General features: G+C 67.8%; 2 protein-coding genes across 5 annotated transcripts; one reads left to right on the forward strand and one right to left on the reverse strand.

The window, feature by feature from the left end:
- Window positions 1-92: 92 nt before the first annotated feature.
- ABHD1 (abhydrolase domain containing 1) lies at window positions 93-6,896 on the forward strand. 3 transcript variants are annotated; one of them, XM_053250856.1, is made up of 9 exons: window positions 93-485; window positions 2,747-2,907; window positions 3,096-3,281; window positions 3,691-3,736; window positions 3,871-3,983; window positions 5,728-5,901; window positions 6,046-6,094; window positions 6,203-6,368; window positions 6,458-6,896. In XM_053250856.1, the coding sequence occupies exons 1-9, from the start codon at window positions 93-95 to the stop codon at window positions 6,721-6,723; spliced, it is 1,554 nt and encodes a 517-aa protein (XP_053106831.1). In that variant the 3' UTR covers window positions 6,724-6,896. The 3 variants fall into 3 exon arrangements, with proteins under 3 accessions (XP_053106831.1, XP_053106838.1, XP_053106847.1); XM_053250872.1 differs by lacking the exon at window positions 93-485 and adding an exon at window positions 1,198-1,401; XM_053250863.1 differs by lacking the exon at window positions 6,046-6,094 and having other exon boundaries at window positions 6,458-6,652.
- Window positions 6,897-8,187: 1,291 nt separating this feature from the next.
- PREB (prolactin regulatory element binding) lies at window positions 8,188-13,588 on the reverse strand. 2 transcript variants are annotated; one of them, XM_053250886.1, is made up of 9 exons: window positions 13,271-13,582; window positions 12,773-12,983; window positions 10,707-10,939; window positions 10,468-10,548; window positions 9,805-9,929; window positions 9,547-9,720; window positions 9,191-9,263; window positions 8,672-8,822; window positions 8,188-8,541 (listed from the first exon to the last, which is right to left on the reverse strand). In XM_053250886.1, the coding sequence occupies exons 1-9, from the start codon at window positions 13,406-13,408 to the stop codon at window positions 8,447-8,449; spliced, it is 1,281 nt and encodes a 426-aa protein (XP_053106861.1). In that variant the 5' UTR covers window positions 13,409-13,582; the 3' UTR covers window positions 8,188-8,446. The 2 variants fall into 2 exon arrangements, 1 of the variants encoding a protein (XP_053106861.1); XR_008307335.1 differs by lacking the exon at window positions 9,191-9,263 and having other exon boundaries at window positions 13,271-13,588.
- Between the last annotated feature and the right edge of the window lie 4,957 nt (window positions 13,589-18,545).

Here is an 18,545-nt window from a genome sequence, read left to right on the forward strand (position 1 = left end):
GGTCCGCGAACACGCGGGGAAAGGCAGGGGACTCCTTCCCAGGCACTGGGCTGCGGGGCGGCCTGGTGTGCTTCCTTCGGCGCTGCTGCCGGATGGTGTCCGGCCCGCCCGCCCGCCGGCCGCAATCCTCGGTCGGGGCCACGTGGCGGAGGGAGGCAGGCGCCGCTGCTAGTCGCCTCGGGACCCGCCCTGCGCCCAAGCCGCCCCTGGCCCGATGCCCAGGCCCCCGCCCCCCGCGCCGTGGCGAGTCAAGGCCAGCGGCTACCCCGGAGGGAAGGGCGAGCGATCGCTTTGGCTGCTGGGGGCGGCAGCTTTCGGGAGTCACAGAGCGCCTGGGCTCGCTGTCCTCCTGCTGGGTGCTGCGCAGGATTGCGCACTACCGAGTATCTTCTTGCAGAGGAGAGCTGTGCCGTCCTCAGGGAGCCCTCATCATCCACTGCCCTCAGATATGTGGGTCAAATGCAGTCGTCGACTTGAAGCAGCAGGTTAGCTGGGGAGCCCCCCTCGCAAAGGTCAGAGAAGCGGTCCCTGTTAGGTGCCTTTATTGGCGGGCGGCGAGGGCACCAGCCGCTGCTGCTGCTTTGCAAGACCTCAGCGGTGGTGGTGCAGCAGCGGCAGCAGTTCAGGTCGAGCCCGCGCCCCTCTTTCCTACCTCTCCGGCTTGTTGTGCAGACCAAATGGCAATGCCATTATGGCACAGGGCCAAATGTGGCAACGGGGCAGAGACTCTAGATGCAGGAGTGGAGAGCTCCCTCCCTGCCGGTGAATGTGAGGGAGGGGCTTTGCGCAAGCTCAGAGAGGAAGGCACCCTCTCCTGTCCTCCCCACAGCGGCCCCCAGCCCCAGGGCGAGCAGAGCGTGCGCCCGTCCCCTTTCCCCAGGGGCGCCGCCGCCTCCCTTTCCTTCCACGGGGCCGCCGCCGCCGCCTTCGCCTTGCTGGCTCTGCCGCCCCGGCTCCAGCAAGAGCGCAGGAGTGAGCGCGAGAAGCAGCGCCTTGCGTTCCGTGGACCAAGGAGGAAGAAAGCCCTTCGCTGCTGCTGCTGCTGCTGCTGCTGCGGGAGTCTCCCTCGGGAGGGACAGAGTGACTCGAACTCCCGAGCTCGTGTGGGCGCCCAACCCCGCCGGGCCGCCTCCCTCCCTGGCTGGACGGCACGTGTGAAGCGGGGCGGGGAAAGGGGCGGGGAGGGAACACCCGGAAGGGACTGCCCGCCACCAAGATGGCGGCGGGAGGGCGGGCAGCGCAGGCGTCCTCCGGGCTCGCCTTACTTGCTGCAGCATCGCGGCGCGGCCGGGCCAGTGGCAGCTGGTTCCCCGGACGGAAGGGCGGAAGATGCTGGGGCTCTCGCTGTTGCTGGGCTTCAGCTCCGCTTTGCTGGCCTACTACTGGGCGCGCGTCCCCAAGGTGAGCGCTGGCGCTGCTGCTGCTGCTGCTGCTGCCGCTGCTGCGGGGGGAGGAAGCCTCCTGGGCGGGCGCGGGGCTTCCAAATCTCGCCCAGCCGACGAGGAGACGCCGAGGAAGCAGGTCGCCCGCCCCCTGCGGGGCTGGGTGGGAAAGGACGTCTACTGCCCCCTTTCCCGAAGCGCCTCCGGCTGCTTCCCAGCAGGACCCCGGAAACCGGGACGTGAGCCCTGGACTTGGCCTTTGGTGTCCAGCTCTCCGCCTTCGGCATGGGTGGTCTCTGAGGTTGTGCAGAGTGCCTGTCTTCCGCCAAGCAGGGGCTCCGGAGGGCAGGCTTCCTTCCAGGCAGGACCGAGACCCACGGCGGCCCTTCTCTTTTCAGAGACCCGTGCCGCGCTCGTGGCGCCCTGGGCGAGTGTCCGGAGCAACTTGCCACAGGCTGGCAGGCTTGCTGGGCGCGGGGCTGCTGCTTCTCCCCCCCCCAAGGCGAATCCCCGCCCGCCGTGGCCAACAGATGCTTGGGCTGTGAGGGGGTGTCTAGGCGGCGGCGGCGGCAGCAGCAGCAATTAGAGGCCGAAACTGCTCGCCGCCTCCGCTGGCCGCTCCTGTTGGTTTCTCTTGGGTCACTCCCTTTGGGCGGCGAAGGCGGCTCCGGCTGAGCGATGGCGCCCTCGGTCCGGCTGCTGCTTGCCTTGGCAGCGCAGCAGGCGCCCTTTCCCAGCCGGAGGCCTCCCTGGACTCTGCAGCTCCTTCTGAAGCAGGGGTGCCCGTGGCGGGGGTGGGGGCAGCCATTCTCTGACTAGCTTTTGGCCTGGAGCCGGGCTCGGCCGCAGGCTGAGATGGTCGCCTTGCGACGGGAGGGAGCCCATCAAAGGCACCACCCGGCTTGCCACGCCCGCCAAGGCAAAGGTGCAGCTTAGCTGTGGGCAGGCCGGGTAGGGGATGGGCCATGCTGGCTCACTAGCCTGCCCCGGGCTCCTGCCTGAACTGGGGGGGGGGCAGTTCCTGGGGTGGAGCACCTTCCAGGCCTGCCTCGGCCCCCACACGGGCTGGGGTGTGTAAGAGCTCCAGACTTGTGTTGCTGGCCAGGCCCTCTCTGGCGGGAGAGAGAGCCCTGCCGGGCTGTGGCCTTCCCTGCCGTGGTGGGGTATATATATATATGTGTGTGTGTGTGTCCCCGGCTGCGTGCCCGCTTGAGGGTGCTTGGGTGCCACAGGGTGGGGCTGAGGCCTTGCAGGGAAGCCCATCTGGTCCCATGTTGGCCTGCAAGGGGGCGGAGGGGGCTAGCGGCCTTTTCTGGTGGGGGCTGAGCCACTTTGTGCCCCTGCCTGCGCTCTCTCCTCCACAGCGCCCTCTGCTGGTGGCCAGTCAACCCTTCTGTGCCTTCCTGGAGAAGTTCTGCCCCATCACGAGTGAGACTTTCTACCCCACGCTGTGGTGCTTTGAGGGCCGGCTCCAGACCATCGTCCGCGTCTTCCTCAAGTCCTGCCCGCCTGTCTCCTACTGCAGGTGGGCCTGAAGCCGGAGGGAGGAGGAGGAGGAGGAGGTGGCGGTTCATGGGGCTCCCGTGCGGCCAGGTGTGGCGTGTCTGGAGGGGCGCTGGGCGCTGGGCTCCGCCCCCTTGGCAGCAGGCCACACACCAGCCTGTGCCCAGCGCTCGCCCGCTCAGTCCCCGCCCCCTCCCCTCCCCCCCACAGTGAGGTGCTGCGGACTGCGGACGGAGGGCAGCTGCTGCTGGACTGGGCCAAGGACTCTGCCGGGGCCGCCAGCCGGCGGGACCCAGAGGGCTGCCCCATCGTCCTCTTCCTGCCCGGCCTGACGGGCAACAGCCAGGACGCCTACATCCTGCACATGGTGTGCAGCACCCAGCAGCAGGGCTACAGGTGAGTTGTGCCCGGAGGGGGCAGCCCTGCAGGGCGTGCCGGCGGCGGCAATGAAGAACTTTTCTGTCCTGCACGGGAGGGGAGGGGCGCTCCCTGTCCCCAAAGGGCTCACCGCCTAGCCGCCGCCGAGGGAGCGTTGCTCTCCCAGCCACCACGCTGAAGGTGCCTTCTGGCCCACCTCGCAGGGTGCTCTTGTGTGGCCACAAATGGCCTGGGGCTTGGAGCCAGGTGGGGGAGCTTCCTTGCCAGCTTGGGCCACACTGACTGAGCACCTCCGTCCTGTCGGAGAGCCAAGGATTCAGTGGCTCTCAGGGGATTCGGTGGGCGGGAGGCTGGGGGCAGCATCCGGGTGGAGGGAGCTGCTGCGCTGGGGGGCAGCTCACCCCTCCCCTCTCCCTCTCCCTTGCAGGGCTGTTGTGTTCAACAACCGAGGCTGCAAAGGAGAAGAGTTGCTGGTGAGTGCCACCCCGCTCCTGTGGATGCTGGGGGGCGGCCGGTGCCTGCAATGGGCAGCCCTGCTCTGTGGGGGGGGGGGCGTGATCTCCCACTCCTCCCCACCCACCTGCTGCTCTTCTCTCCCCTCTTTCAGACCCACAGGGCTTTCTGTGCCAACAACACGGAAGACCTGGAGCTGGTGGTGGGCCACATCAAGCGTCGGTTCCCTCAGGCACCCCTGATGGCCGTTGGCGTTTCCCTGGGCGGGTGAGGGTCAGGCTGGGCAGGGGCTTTGGGTCAGGAGAGGAGTCGGGGAGACGGTGGACCCCCCCCCCCGGAGTTGAATAGGAGGAGGACTTTGCTTTGCTGCTGCCTGGCAGCAAGCCTGGAAGGGAAGGAAGAATGTGATCCCGCCTCGCAGTGGGGAGCTGGGCTGAGAGGGAGGGGCTCCCTTGGGTCCCCCTGGCTGAGTTCACGGCAGATTCGAACTGGGGCTGCCCAGCGAGGGAGCCCAGCTAGCCCACGACTGGCGACTCCGTCTCTCCAAGGGCTCCTTCCCCAGCCCCTCCCCTCGGACTCAGGCACTGCCTCTCTGGCCAGGGAGTGAGCCTGCCCTTCCCTCCAGCTCCAGGACCCCTGGGGGCGGGAGTGGGGGGCGCTCCGTGGCCAGCCTGGGCTCAGCTGCTTCAGTCCGGGCTCCGCGGGCAGAGTGGCTGGCCGTGGTGTCTCCCCTCTGGGGCCCCCAGGAATCCTCTCCCCTCCCTAATCCTGTGGGGGGGAGGCGCCCCACTGACGGGGGTGGGCAGTCTGCTCCTGCCTGCCTGCAGCTTTGCACAGGGAACTGCCCCCTCCCTGGGAGCAGGCCAGGGACTCCACTAGCTGCCCCCCCCGCCACCTTCCCCTTGGAACTGTCCTCCAAAAAGCTCCCGAGTCCCATAGGCCTCTGTGTCGGGTAGATGAGCAGAGGCGGATAGCCTGGTGTGTGTCTGCCTTTCGGAGCATTCGGCCGGAGTCCTGTGGTGTGACTCACAAGCTTACTTCCCACCGTGCCAGCCTGCATGTAGCAGCCAGAGGTGCACCTGGGTGATTTTGGAGGGGGCTTCCCCCCCCCCCGCGATCCGGAGCCCCATGCACACACCACGACACACGCAGCATTTTAACCACACGGGTTCTTGGGGGCACAAACAGCAACTGAACTCACAGAGCGGCTCTACTTGTGTAGATCTGCCTTAGCAGGAGCATTTCAAGACACCACTCTGCACATCCCCCCCCCCCAGGCTTCCTTTTCAGTCTCTAGGGCAGAGGCCGGGCTGGGCTGTTGGGCCCAGTGGCAGGCCAGCCACCCCCAGGACAGACTGAGGAGTGGGGCCCAGGGGCTGTGGCGGCCCTGGACTCTGGCCCGGGAGAGCGCCTCTGGGAGTCCCGCCGGCTCTCCCCCAGCAATGCTGCTGCCCACCAGGGTGGAAAGGCGGTGCCAGGCCAAGGACTGCCCAGCGGAGGGCAGCTGTGGCCCGGCCCTGCGGCCCCGATCCCTGCCCGAGCCAGCTCACGGGCACCCACGAATCCCAGCCCAGGAGCTGCAGCCCACCCAAGTCTGGGCCCCCGGATCCTGCAGTCCAGCCCCTGTGGAGGGGCCGGAGCTCCTCCGCTGACCTGGCTCGCTTTGGGAAGCCCTCTTGTGGGGGTCTTCAGGCCCGATGCCCTCCCCCAAGTGGGGTCTCCTCCTGCTCCTGTCTTGGGCAAGGAGCAAGGGTTTGCTGCGTGAGACCCTGCCGGGGAAAGTGTTGTGTGGGGCTGGCAAGCTTCTCCATGGGGCGAGGGGTGGGGCTTTTTCAGTGAAGCTGGCTCCCCCCCCCCCCGGCAAATGCAGCCTCGCCTGAGCGCTGCCAGTGAGGTGGGTCAGGAGCTGAGCAGGTGCCCCTTGCATGAGGCAGCCAGTGTGTGTGTGTGTGTGTGGGGGGGGGAGTTTCCTCCTGGCCCAGCAAAGGCAGCTCTGCTTGTGCCCTGGCAGGATCCTGGTGCTGAACTACTTGGGCCAGAAGGGCCCAGAGGCCCAGCTGGTGGCTGCCATGACCTGCTCCGTGACCTGGGACTCCTTTGAGACCACCCACTCCCTCGAAAGGCCCCTCAACCTGCTGCTCTTCAACCAGCGCCTCACCGCCAACTTGCGCCAGCTCATCAAAAGGTGTGCAGGTGGGGCTGGAAGGGGCAAGAATGGGGAGGGGGCACAGACCCCCCCCCCCGCTCGGGTCATGGCTTCCTCCTCGGGGATCCCAGGTACCCCCTCCCTTCTCCCCATTGACGCTCCTCCCCCCCTCCCCGTTTCCAGGCATAGGAAGGTCATTGCGGAGAAGCTGGACGTGGACCACGTGCTGAAGGTACCCCCCCTACACACACCGCCCCTCTCCTCTCCTCCCCCAGCCCCCCTTGTGGCTGCAGCAGCAGCAGCACTTCAGGCTTGTTCTTCTCCCCCCCCCCCCCGCCAGGCCCGCAGCATCCGTGAGTTTGACGAGCGCTACACGGCGGTGGTCTTTGGCTACAAGTCCTGCGAGGAGTACTACCAGGCGGCCAGCCCCTGCTGGAAGGTGCCCGGCATCCGCGTGCCCGTGCTCTGCCTCAACGCCTCCGACGACCCCTTCTCCCCTCCGCAGGGTGAGGAGCCCCCCCGCTCCCTGGGGGGGGTTGGGGGGCTCTCTGGGGCCCGGCCTCCCGCCCTGACCCGGCCTTGCCTTGCCTTGCAGCCATCCCGCTGGAGGCCGCCCGGCGCCTGCCCAGCCTGGCCCTGCTGCTGACGGCCCGGGGCGGCCACATTGGCTTCCTGGAGGGCCTCCTGCCCCGCCACCGAAGCTACATGGACCGCGTCTTGGCCCAGTTTGTGGGCGCCGTCTTCGAGCACCAGGAGGAGCTGGCAGCTGCAGTGGCTGCCGCCAGGGAGGAGCAGCAGCAGCAGCAGCAGGAGGAGCAAAGCGGCCCAGGCGGCAGGCGGCAGCCCCCCACGGCCCAGTGAAGCCCCCACCGCCGCCCCCCTCCTGCGTGAGGCCCTGGCCGGGAGGGCAGCCTCACTGGCCCCCGCGCTTGCCTGCCCCCGTGAGGGGCTGCAGCACCCGGAAGGGGCAGGTGGGGCGCCGCGGCAGCCGGGCTGGGCTGCTGCTCGGAATACAAGCCTCTTGGCAAAACCCCCCCACGTGGCTGTTCCCTCGTCAGCGCCAGGGAGCGCAGCTGGTGGCCACCAGCACGGGCGGGGGGGTGGAGGGGGGCGTGCCGGGCTCCCCCGGAAAGGAGCAGGTCAAGCCACTCTGGGAGGAAACGGGGAGGGGGGAGGACAAGCCGCTTCTGGATGACGAGCAAGGAAGGGGGGAAGAGATGCCTGCCTGCCTGCCACAGAAGGAGCTGATCCATTCATACACAGCGGGGGGGGGGAATAGAGCTCCCCCCCCAACCACAAGAGAAGCCCATTCCAGGCTTCTGAGCAGCCTTGCCTGGACCCCGACACGGGCATCTCCCCTGCCCAGTCTCTGCCCCTGGCGCAGGCCCCACAAGTGGGATGCGAACACCGAGTGGGTGAATGTGGCTCTCCCCCCCCCACCTGCAGCTGAACCTGCACTCCATGCTGCACTGCAAGCAGGGCTTGCTCACAGGCTGGCCTCATTCCCCTGCAGACTGGGACAGCAGAACGAAGCCCGGGGACCACGGGGGGCGCCCTGCCTGCCTGCGCCACCCTGCCGAATGCTGACAGCGCTGCTGCTCCCTCACCGTACTGGTCCGAAACCTCCCCTTGCCTCTGCGGCTTGGACTTGCTCCCCGTCCCGACCTGGGAGCCAGAGGAGCAGGCCCTGCCCGTGAGTGCAGCCAGGGTGCTCCCCTCTGCCCCACCACCCCTGGGCAAGGCTGTGAGCTCCAGCAGGAGGGAGTCAACAAGCCAGGCGGGCAGCCCCTGTGGCAGCTGGCAGGGGCTGAAGGGCAGCAGCCGGGAATCTCTCCAGGGAGGGGAGGCGCTTCAAGGGCTGCCACCCCCCACCCCCCGCAAGGCCATGCAGGACACACCCTGGCGGAGATCCGCCCCCCCACCCCACCCCCGGCGTGGCCCAGAGGCCTCTCTCAGGCCCCTGCTGAGCTCTGCCTCCTGGCCATTTGGCACCCAAGGGGGGGGGCCCCAATCTCTGCCGGGAGCAGAGGGATTTCTGAGGGGCCTCCCTCCATGGCAGATCTTGCGGGCGGGGGCGGGGGGAGCCCCCTGTGACTGGCAGGCTTCTGGGCCCGCCTCTCCTCACTTCCACCTGCTCCCTGGACGGGCCTTGGCCAGAGCCCTGCTTCCACCCCCCACCCCCTGGGGCCGCAGGAGGGCAGGGAGAGGCAGCGGAGCTCTGCCTCCCCAAGTCCAGCAAGGACAGAGTGTGGGCCTGTAACCCACACCAGCGCACCCCACACAGCCCCCCAGGGGGAGGGGGAGGCAGGCAAGGAGTAGAGCGGCTGTTCCTTCATCCCGTTTAATTGCAGCTGCAAGATCCAGTCCGGGGGCTAGGAGGGAGCTGCCCCCCCCCCCGCCCGGGGCAGAGGAATGTGTTGCCTGCGGAGTCCAAGGGAGGGGGGCAGGGCAAGGAGAGCTCGGTCCAGGCGAGGCCCAGCCCCCACGTGGCCAAGCAGCCCTGGCCCCACACACCGGCAGAGAAGTGCCCCTTGCCGCCCGGAAGGTCCCAGCTGTTCCGGAGCCCGGCGGAGAAGCGGCAGGATCAGAGGAAGCCTGGGAAGGCCAGCTGCAGCAGCAGGATCGTGCCCACAATCAGCCCAGAGCAGAGGAGCAGCAGCAGCCAGACCGGGAAGCTCCCTGTGGGGGGGGGAGGGGAGGAGAGGGGCCCTGAGTCTCGGGGAGGAGCCGCCCGGGGCCCACGGCCACAGACGCCCCCAGGCCGGGCTCTCCTGCCCTGGCCAGCCCTGCAGCCCCACCCCGGACGTACGCCGGCAGGGGATCCGGTGCAGGCGGCAGCGGCTGTCCACGGCCACGCTCAGCAGGGCCGCTTCACTGTCCTTCAGCAGTTCGGGGGTCTCGGGCAGGAAGGCCACGGCTGTGACCACGATGCCATGCGCCTCCCGCACATAGTACAGCCTCTGGAGGGAGGGAGAGACGGGCGGACAGATGGCCGTGGAGGCTCCAGCAGGGGCTCCTCCGCTGGCCTGCCTGCTAGCCAGCCCGCCCGGCAGACGGGAGCCCTGGTCCCTCTCCTCCCCAGGGCCCCCCCAGGCCTGCACCGGCGCGCTTGCCGTCCGCTCAGCGAGCTCTAGATCCCGCTCGGCTTGGCTCGGGAAGGCCCCACTCCGGCGGCACGTGCTGCGCTCACACTGCCTTGGTCCTGCCGCCCAGAACAGAAGGGAGGCCGCTGCTCCTTGCCCCCGGAGTCCAGTGCCAGAGGAGCATCGGGGCCTCCTCTCTACAGAGCGTGGCCAAGGCCTCCCTGGGAGGAGGCGGAGAAACATACCTGCAAGGAGAAGGCCACTAAGATGGCCACAGAGCCCGTGACGGTGCCCAGGCCCAGGAAGGTGCCCGTGTCGCTGCCAGCAGAGAGAGAGACGGGGGGCCGTGAGCGCTTGGCACCGCAGGCCCGTCTGCCCAGCCCCAGCCCCTCCGGGCCGCTCCTCGGCCTCTTGCCTCCCACCCCACAGGCCACGGGCAGCCCGGTCCCAAGCAGGCTGACTGGGCAGCAGGGCCCTCTGCTTCCAAGGGCGCCTCCTCCGCGGCCAGCCTGACCAGGACCGGGGCACAGGGAGGGAGCAGCCGGCAGAGCCAGCGAGCAGGACCCAAGCCCCCCCCCGCCCCCCAGGGCTCCTGCCCCACCTGACGGAGAGGCAGGAGATGACCTCGTGGCCGCAGGGCCGGGTGAGCAGGGGCAGGAAGCTGTGGCCGTCCCACTTGGTGACGTAGCAGGGCGGGGGCCGCCGCTCCCGCTTGTAGGGGATCTGCGCCGTGTAGAGCCGCAGGGCCTTGGCCTGGTCCTCCACCGTCCCAAACCTGTGCCACGAAGCGGGGGGGGGGGTCAGAAGTGTGGGGGGGGCGCAGCCACCCCTGGCCCACCTCCCCCGCCAGCCCCCTCACCTGCAGGCCTGATAGCGGTAGGCCTTGTCCGGGATGCCCGGGAGGTTCTCGTTCCAATGCAGCCCCGTCACCATCTGGTCGCGCAGCCACACGCAGCACCGGAAGTCGCGCCCCACCGTCACCACCTGCGCAGCCGGCAGAGGGCGGGGCTCAGGGCGGGCCAGGCACCCCCCACCCCGGCCAGAGACCCTACGGAGAAGCGGCTCATCCTAAACAGGGGGGGGGGCATGTCCAAGGAGGCACACCTGCCTCAGCTTCCGGGGGCGCCAGTTGCTCCTCTCTCTTCCATCCCACCCACCTGGCCCCAGTATTAGTCAGCTGTGCTGCCTGCAGGCTGGCCATTCATCAGGTAGAGCTGTGGCTAATCATGGAGCTCTACCTGACACATGGGCAACTTGCAAGCAGCAGAGCTCTTGTTAATGCCGGGGCAGGAGCCCCACTCTCCGTGGCGGTGAGCAGGGGGGTGTTTCAATGGCTCCCGCTTTCTTGCTCTGGCTTTGCGGACAGAACGGCACGTGCGTTCCCCCTTCAGGCAGGGACACGACAAGGGAGGGGTGATCCAGCAGGCCCCCTTCTCAAGAGGCAGCGGCGTTTGGGGGGGGCGGCAGCAGCAGCAGCAGGGTGGCCGTTCCGCACCCCAGGGCAAGGCAAGGCAAGGCAGACCTTGTTGTCGGGGCTGAGGGCGATGTCCTCAATCTCCCCGTCGTGGGCCTGGAACTCCAGGGCTTTCTTCATGCTGGGAAACTGCAGAGAGATGAAGCAAAAGAGTGGCGTGGGAGGAGCACCGGCCCCCTCCCCGCAACCCCCCCCACGTCCAGAAGGAAGGGAGCAGGGGGCCAGCCCCACACAAAGAGCACCCTTTCCACCCCCCCACTCTGTTGTCATGGCACCCTGCAAGTCACCTCCCAGACCCGCAGGAATCCGTCCACGCCGCCTGTGGCCAGGAGGGTACGGTCATCGCTGAAGCACACGGCCTTCTGCAGGGCATCGGGGCTGGTGTCCGTCTGGACACAGTGGAGGGTCTCCACGGTCACCTCGCTCGTCTGCCGGTGCGTGTTGCCGTTGCTGCCCGGCCCACTGGGGGTGGGGGCCTTGTGCCTCCTCCGGGGGCCCCTCTCGCCGCCGCCACCACCACCTGAGAGTGCAAGGAGAATGCCCGCTGGCTCTGGACACACCTGCCCCCCCCGTGCGCCCTCTAAAGAGTGTGTGTGCGCATGCACAGCAGGGTTGTGATGCCCGCAGAGTTAGTTCTGGATCTCACTCAGCAGGCTGAGGCAGGAAGGCCCCACTCTGAACGCACACACTGTCTTGATGCTGCTGCCGCCCAGAACAGAACGTCTTCTGCACAGAGATGGGGGAAAGGCAAAGGAACCCTGCCGCCACGCAAGCCCCACCTCGGCTGGCCCTTGGGCCCCGTGCCCTGTCCCCACAGCACAAGCTCTATAGAAGCTCTATAGAAAGGACAGGGAGGGGCGCCTTGGAGGAGGAGTAGCACTGTCTGTTAGAGAAGGGACAGAATCTCACAAGCTAGAAGACCTAAGTGGACTGGAGTCCTCCGCAGAAACCCTGTGGCTGACTATACAAGGCCGGAAAGGAATCGTGCTACTGGGGAGGTGCTATCGCCCTCCGGATCAAAATGCCGACAGTGACTGGGAGTTGCAGCAGGAAACCGGGAGGCGTCAAGGAGAGGCAGGGCTGTTATTATGGGTGATTTCAACTACCCACACATAGACTGGGTAAATTCACGTTCAAGTCAGGACAAAGAGGTCAGATTTCTAGATACGCTGCATGACTGTGCCCTAGAACAGTTGGTCTTGGATCCAACCAGAGAGAAGGCGACCTTGGACTTAATCCTGAGTGGCACCCAGGAACTGGTGCGTGATGTCAGTGTCATCGACCCTTTGGGGAACAGTGACCATAGTGCCATCAAATTCAGCATACATGTGGGGAGAGAATCACCAAGGATGTCTAACACGGACATTTTGAATTTCAGAAGAGGAAATTCCATGCTAGGGATCATTAGGAAGGGGACTGAAAATAAAACGGCTACTATTATAATGCCCTTATGTAAAACGATGGTGCGACCACACTTGGAGTACTGCATACAATTCTGGTCACCACATCTTAAAAAGGACATTGTAGAACTGGAAAAGGTGCAGAAGAGGGCAACCAAGATAATCAGAGGCCTGGAGCACTTTTCTTATGAGGCTAGGCTACAACATCTGGGGCTTTTTAGTTTAGAAAAAAGACGACTGCGGGGAGACATGATAGAGGTCTATAAAATCATGCATGGTGTGGAGAAAATTACAGAGAGAGATTCTTTTCCCTCTCCCATAACACGAGAACCAGGGGTCACTCCATGAAATTGATTGCCAGGAGGTCTAGGACCAACAAACGGAAGTACTTTTTCACACAACGCGTGATCCACTTGTGGAACTCTCTAACACAGGATGTGGTGACAGCCAACCACCTGGATGGCTTTAGGAGGGGTTTGGATGACTTCATGGAGGAGAGGTCTATCAATGGCTACTAGTCTGAGGGCTGTGGGCCACCTCCAGCCTCAGAGGCAGGATCCCTTGAGTCCCAGTTGCAGGGGAGTAACAGCAGCAGGAGAGAGGGCCTGCCCTCAACTCCTGCCTGTGGCTTTCGGAGGCATCTGGTGGGCCACTGTGCGAAACAGGATGCTGGACTAGATGGGCCTCCTTGGGCCTGATCCAGCAGGGCTGTTCTTGTGTTCTTAAGCTGCTCAGAGCCCCACCCCACCCCAGACCCTCCTGGGCATTCATGCTGCCAGCAACTTCTGGAAACCCACCCCCTCCTGCCGCTGCCTTTCTGCCCTGGGGGGCTGCCTGAGCAAGCCCCAGAGGCTGGCTGCCCCCCCCCAGGAGTCTCCCCCCAGCCAGGGCCTTTGCAGGAGCCTCGTCCCCTTCCTTGTGGGACAAGTTGCAGCTGGCGGAGCTCTCCTCACCTGCTTGGGTGGGGGCACTATCGCCCCCGCCGCCCCCCTTGCGGCTGGGCTTCTGCAGGTGGAAACTCAGGATGTGGCAGGCGGCATCCTGCCCGGCAGCAATGACGTCCCCCGCCAGGGCCATGGTCATGGTGGCTCGCGTCTCCGTGTCGTGGGCATGCAGCAGGGAGGCAGACAGGCCGCCCCCTTGCCAGGCCAGCTGCAGGAAGTGCTGTTGGGGGGCGGGAGGGAGGGAGGGAGGAGGAGGAGAAAGGTGGTGGGGCTGCCCAGGAGGAGCCAGCCCCCCCGCGCCCCGGCGGCCCTCCAGCAAGCCGGGGAAGGGGCTCTGCCGACAAGGGCGTCCCTCCCAGCTGCCTCTGCTTCCCAGAGGAGCTCCTCCCGCCCTCCCGCCCGCGTTAAAGGCTGCCATACTGCCTGCAGTGCAGGCTGGCCATTCGTCAGGTAGAGCGCGCAGCGCGGAGGGAGCGCTCGTGGTCCTGGCGGGGCTGCTGGGCTTACCAGGCCGTTGGCGATGCCGGTCTTGGCCGCGCCGCCGCCCCCCGCCACCAGCGCCAGGCCGGCCTCGCGGTGCACGCGCAGGGCGTAGAGCGGGAAGGGCGCCCGGTAGAGCTCCGGGGGCCGCCGCCGGGGGGCCATGGCGGCCGGGGGGAGGAGGGGGACGGACTCCGGGGCTGGTCGCAGGGGGGCGCGCGCAGCCTCCCCGCCGGGCCTCCGCGCTGCGCTCCGGTCGCCGCTCCGGACTGCCACTGCTGCGCAGGCGCGGGCCGCTCGGCACACGTCAGCACCCGGCTCCGCGGCGCGCCATCTTTGGGAAGGGCGGATGTCGCCGGCGCGGGGGGCGGGCTTTGAAGGGGCAGCGCGCGCCGCGGGGGAGTGGGCGGGGCTTGCTTCAGGGCGCTCCACAGGGCAGCAGCTGCAGCGGCCCTCCCGGTTTGCAACTGGCCGCCGCCGCCGCCTGGCGAGCCGCAGCAGGAGCCCCCTGGCTTCCGCGCAGAGCAGTGGCGGCGGCCCCGGCGGGGAGGGAGCGCGGCGGGGGCAAGATGACTCCTGGAGCAGAAATGGGGGGCGACTCGCGAGCAGCCACTTGGGAGGGGGGTGCGCTTGCCTCCCCCCAGCTGCCCTTGGTGCCAAGGGGGGGGCAGCAGCAGCAGGGCAGGCCGAGGGGCCCCCTCCTGGGGGCGGGGGCAGTGGCTGGGGGGCGCGTCTGGAGGAGGGAGGCAGCCAGCCTCGCCCCGCACGTGGCGGCCCCCCAGCCCAGCCGAGCGGGAGCAGCGGCTGGGCCGGCCGGGCTCCGGGGTGGGGGGGGGAGGAGCCTTGTGCGGAGCGGGGAGCGAGCAGGCCGTCCAGAGCCCCAGGAGGCCGAGGAGGAGGAGGAGGAGGAGGTAGCGGCTGCAGCTGCTGCTGCTGGTGCGGCCACAGCCAGGCCCGCGGAGGGCGCGTGCACCGTGTGCTTGCCCAGCAGCGCCCGCTCGGACCTCGGCGCCCTGCTTGCAGAATCACACCCGGGCCCTGCTCTCAGCCGCGGCGGGGCTGCTGCCAGGGCCAGTGGGCAGATGGCTGGCAGGTCGGGCCACCTGCACGCGGAGGCAGCTTGGCCTGGCAGGAGCAGGGGGGCCCAGGGCCCAGCCCCCCTGGCCCCGCCAGTGAGCGGATGGCAGAGTTGTGGCAGGCCCTGGCGAGGCGCTGCCAGCCAGAGAGCCTGGCCCTGGGCCAGCTGCAGGAGAGCGCAGCTCCCTGGCTCGGCCTGAGACCCCCGCCCCAGCCAGAGCCACTGGCAGGCGAGGCCCAGAGGCGCCCACAGGAGGAGCTGCCCTGTCGGCGAGACGGCCGGCCTCCCCAGCTGTGGCTCAGGCCCCGCTTTGTGCCTCTGGCGGGAGGGGCGAGGGAGTCTCTCGGAAGCCGGGGTGCAGCTGGCCAGGCCCTCCCGGCATCCGGGGGCTGGGCTGGGCTGGGCGTTGTTCCTCCCAGCGCTGCTGCGGAGCGCCAAGCTGGGAGCTTGTGCTGGTTTCTTTGGGCCGCCCTGGAGGTCCCGCGTGGCGGCGGCTGAGGCTCGGGGGGCAGGAGCAGGAAGGATGGCTGTGCCACCGAAAAGCCGCTTGCTGCCGGCACCCCCCAAGCGCCTGGCCATCGCGCACCCCATGGGAGCTGCAGGGAGAGCCGGGCTCTCCTCAGGCAACAGGCGGACGGGCCGCTGGGCAGCAGTGCCCCGCCTGGCGATGGAGCACGGCTCTCGGCCACGCAGAGGGTGGGGGGGGGGCTGCGTGGGGGAGCGGGCGTGCCGGCTGGCTTAGGGCCCAGACACTGAAACAGCCAGGCCTTAAAACGCAGCAGGAGAGCCGTGGCAAAGTCCCAGAGGCTCCGCTGCTGGAGGAGGAAAAGGTGCTTCCAGCCGGGGGCGCTCCAAGGGGCAGGGCAGGCCGTGGGGGTGGCTAGCCACGCGGAGTCCCTAGCTGCGGGCGGGCATCATGCCCTCTTGTGGGTCTGCCTCCTCCGGCCAGCAGGGGGCATCTCTTGCCCACAGGGCCACCCCGAGGGCTCGGGAGCGGAGCTGGGTGCAAAGCCTGCGCCTGTCCCACTGGACACCAAGCTCTCCAGGCTGGACCTGCTGCTGCTGGCAACCCACTCCATCGACCAGCGGAGCCCCCCATCTCACAGCCCTCTGGGCCCCCCCTGAAGGTATTTGGGGCTGAGTGCTGGAGCCTGGCAAGCTCCCCTTCCCTGGGTCTGGCTTTGGCAGGGGCGGAGGCCGGCCTCCCTCCCATGGCCAGTGGTGGGGCTGCCACGGAGAAGCGGAGTGGATCTGCTCGCAGGGTGCCCGGAGGGCTGGGCTGGGGCCAGCAGCCTAGCAAAGCTGCCCTTCCCAGCAGGAGCAGGGTGGGTCTGGCCTGGGCGGGGGCAGGCAACCCCCCTGCTGCAGCTGGCTCTGGTCACTGGGGCAGCCTGCGGCCTGTGGAGGAGAAATCCCCACCCAGTGACTTGGCGGAGGAGCTGCTGAGAGCCAGGCATGGCCCCTTGGCTCCCTCCCTGCTCCACCCACCGGGCCCCGATCCAGCCTCCGTGAGAGCTGTGCTGCCGAATGGGCAGCCTGCAGGGAGCACGGCGGGGGGGGGGGGCCGAGGGAGCTCTGGGAAGCAGAGGCAGCTGTGCCTCCTTGGGCGCCCCCCCCCCCCGCTCGATGAGCCGCTCCTGCTTGTATGGCCTCTTTGGAGCATCATTGCCCTGGGGGTCTCTGTCACCAGGCCCCCCACCCCATTTTAAAGAACAGCCGGGGGCTCAGTGGAGACAAGCGTTTGAGCAGGGGCTGTGCGAGTGGCTGGGAGCTCTGGGAAGGGCCCCCCATGGAGGAGGAGGAGGAGGGAGGGAGACTGCCAGGGGGCAGCTGCTGGGGAGATGGGGGGGCGGCAGCAGCAGCAGGGGGAGCAGCCACGTGTCTCCCGCCCTCCCTCAGGAGAATGGCAGGACCTCCTGGGCGGCCCCCCCCCAACCCCTGCCAGCCTCTTGGCGGTGGTGGCTCCTCCTCCCTGTCGCCCCCTTTGCCGAGGGGGGGAGGGCAGGAGGAAGAGGAGGCGCCCCGAGCCTCTTGAGTGGCCGTCCCCTCCCCAGCTGCAGATGGGAGGGGCCCTGGGGCAACCCCATGGCGGGGGGGAGGCAGAGGAGGGCAGCTGCTGCCCTCCTGGCTCCGCTGGGGGCCCTCTGCCCGGGCCTGGCTTGGGCGGGCCACTCCCGGGGCCTGCCTCGCCTCTCTCCCCCCTGCAGAGATGGAAACAGAAGGCAGCAGCATAGGGACAAATTCCACCCCACGCAGTCTTTCCAAAACACCCACTCTGAGCATATGCAGAGTATCTTTCTGTGCCACAGGAAGCAAAGGCAAACCGACCTTCCCAGTCCCGTGGAGAGCAGCGTCCAGGGCGCCCTGATCCCTGCTGCTGCTGCCTCCTCTCTCTCTGCACACATCCGCCTGGGAAGCCCTTTTCTTGGCAGGAGGCAGCTGCCGTCCAGCCTGCACCCCTCCCTGCACCAGCATCGATGAGAGGGAGATGCAAGGGGGAGGGGGGGAGCAGCGAGACCCGGGGCCAAGGCTGAGCTCAGAAACCCACCCTGGGCTGGGCCTGCCCGAAGAAGCACACTAATGGGCAGGCCTTCTCCAGGTGCAGGCCAGGCCATCGGCCCCCATGGATGGGGGTGTGGGGTGTAGAGCCATGGAAGGAGAGGGTGGCCCGGGGACTCCAGCTCCCCTTCCCTGAGCCCAGCAGATTCCAAGGGTACCCCCCCCCACGCCGCTCTGTTGTGTCTCTTGCCTCACTACCTAGATTGTAAGCCCCTTGGGGCAGGGGCCTGCCCTCTCATTCTGTGTAAAGTGCCATGGACACGGGTGGGGCTATTCCAAGAATAACAAACCGCTGTCCCTTTCCTTTCCTGTGGCCCTGCTGCTCAAGGCTGGTGAGGGTTGTGGCGTGCAGGATGAAGGGGGCAGGAGTCATCTCTGCCCAGGAGCCAGAAAGGGCAATCGGGGACCTGCCCACAGGCAGGGCTGGAGCCTGGCGCTATGCAGTGTGGAGCCAGAGGCCTCGCTGCAAAGGGGGCTGGCTGGGCGCCAGGCCCTCCCCTCTGCAGGGGCACCCAGCCGGACTCTGAGCCCTGCTGCTGCCACCGCCACGGATTGGGGCCGGGGAGCTTCTGCACACAAAGCTGATGCTCCGGCCCTGCTGGGATTGGGGGGGGGGCACCTGGCCTCCTCCCACCCACCAGCACCAGCTGCTCCTAAGGGGCGGGGGGGGGAGCCCAAGGGGGCTGCTCTCCCTCCCCGCTGCCTGTTTCACCAGCAGGTCCGGCTCCCGCCTGGGCTGTGCAGCAGAGAGCCGATGGCTCTGTGTTGGGTGAGGCTGTGTGCATGGTGGGCCCCTGGGCTGAAGGGGGCTGGGGCGAGGCGGGCCCAGGAGCGGGGCCTCTACTGCAGCCGCCCCCTCGGGGAGCAGGAGCCCACCCAGGCCGGTTTGGGCCGCCTTTGTGGCCCCGCCGGCTGCCCGAGAGGAGGAGGCCTCGGCGGGAGGGGCTGCCAGCACAAGGCCAGCCGGAGAACCAATGCGCTTGCCAGGCCGGCTCCGGCAAGGGTCGCGACCCACATATGCGCAGGCCGGCCAGCCGGGTCCCCCAAATTGCCACCAGTTTGGCCAGCTGGTGAGAAAAACCGATCAGGAATGGACGGAAGGAGGACCACAGGGAATCCCACTCATCACAAAATACCCTCCTGGCAGATGGGTCTTGCTTATTTGTCCGTGATAACGAGAGATGGGCACCCCCCCCGCCCTCCCTCCTGTGGCCAAGTCAGTCTCTGGGGGCCTGAAAGCTCTTAAATAAAACCATCCACCAAATTCCTGACCAAGGGCAACCAGCCCCCGCCTCCAGGAAGCCAAGCCCTGAGGGGCAAGAGAGGCCCCCCCACCAGGGCTCTCATCCACTTTGCAGCATCACAGGAGAGGCTTGTCTGGGGCAGGCAGAGGGCAGCCACTCCAATGCCAGCCCTGCTGCTGTGTGTTTGCTGGGCCCGAGCGGCAGCAGCCCTTGGTTCCCTTCACAGGCAGCTGGAGGATTTCATGGAGCAGGGAAGGGAGGGGACCCTGGGGGCCTGAAACAGCCCTGAGCCCCGGGGGGGGGGCTCTCCGCCAGCCCGGCCCCAGCTGCCTTCAGGGAGAGGCTACTAGCTGCAGGGGAACAGCCAGGAGTGGAACTCTGCCCCCGACTGCAGCCACGCAACACGCAAGCAACACGCAAG

The sequence above is a fragment of the Hemicordylus capensis genome, chromosome 1 (genome assembly GCF_027244095.1).
Source record: "Hemicordylus capensis ecotype Gifberg chromosome 1, rHemCap1.1.pri, whole genome shotgun sequence".
NCBI classification, from domain to species: domain Eukaryota; kingdom Metazoa; phylum Chordata; class Lepidosauria; order Squamata; family Cordylidae; genus Hemicordylus; species Hemicordylus capensis.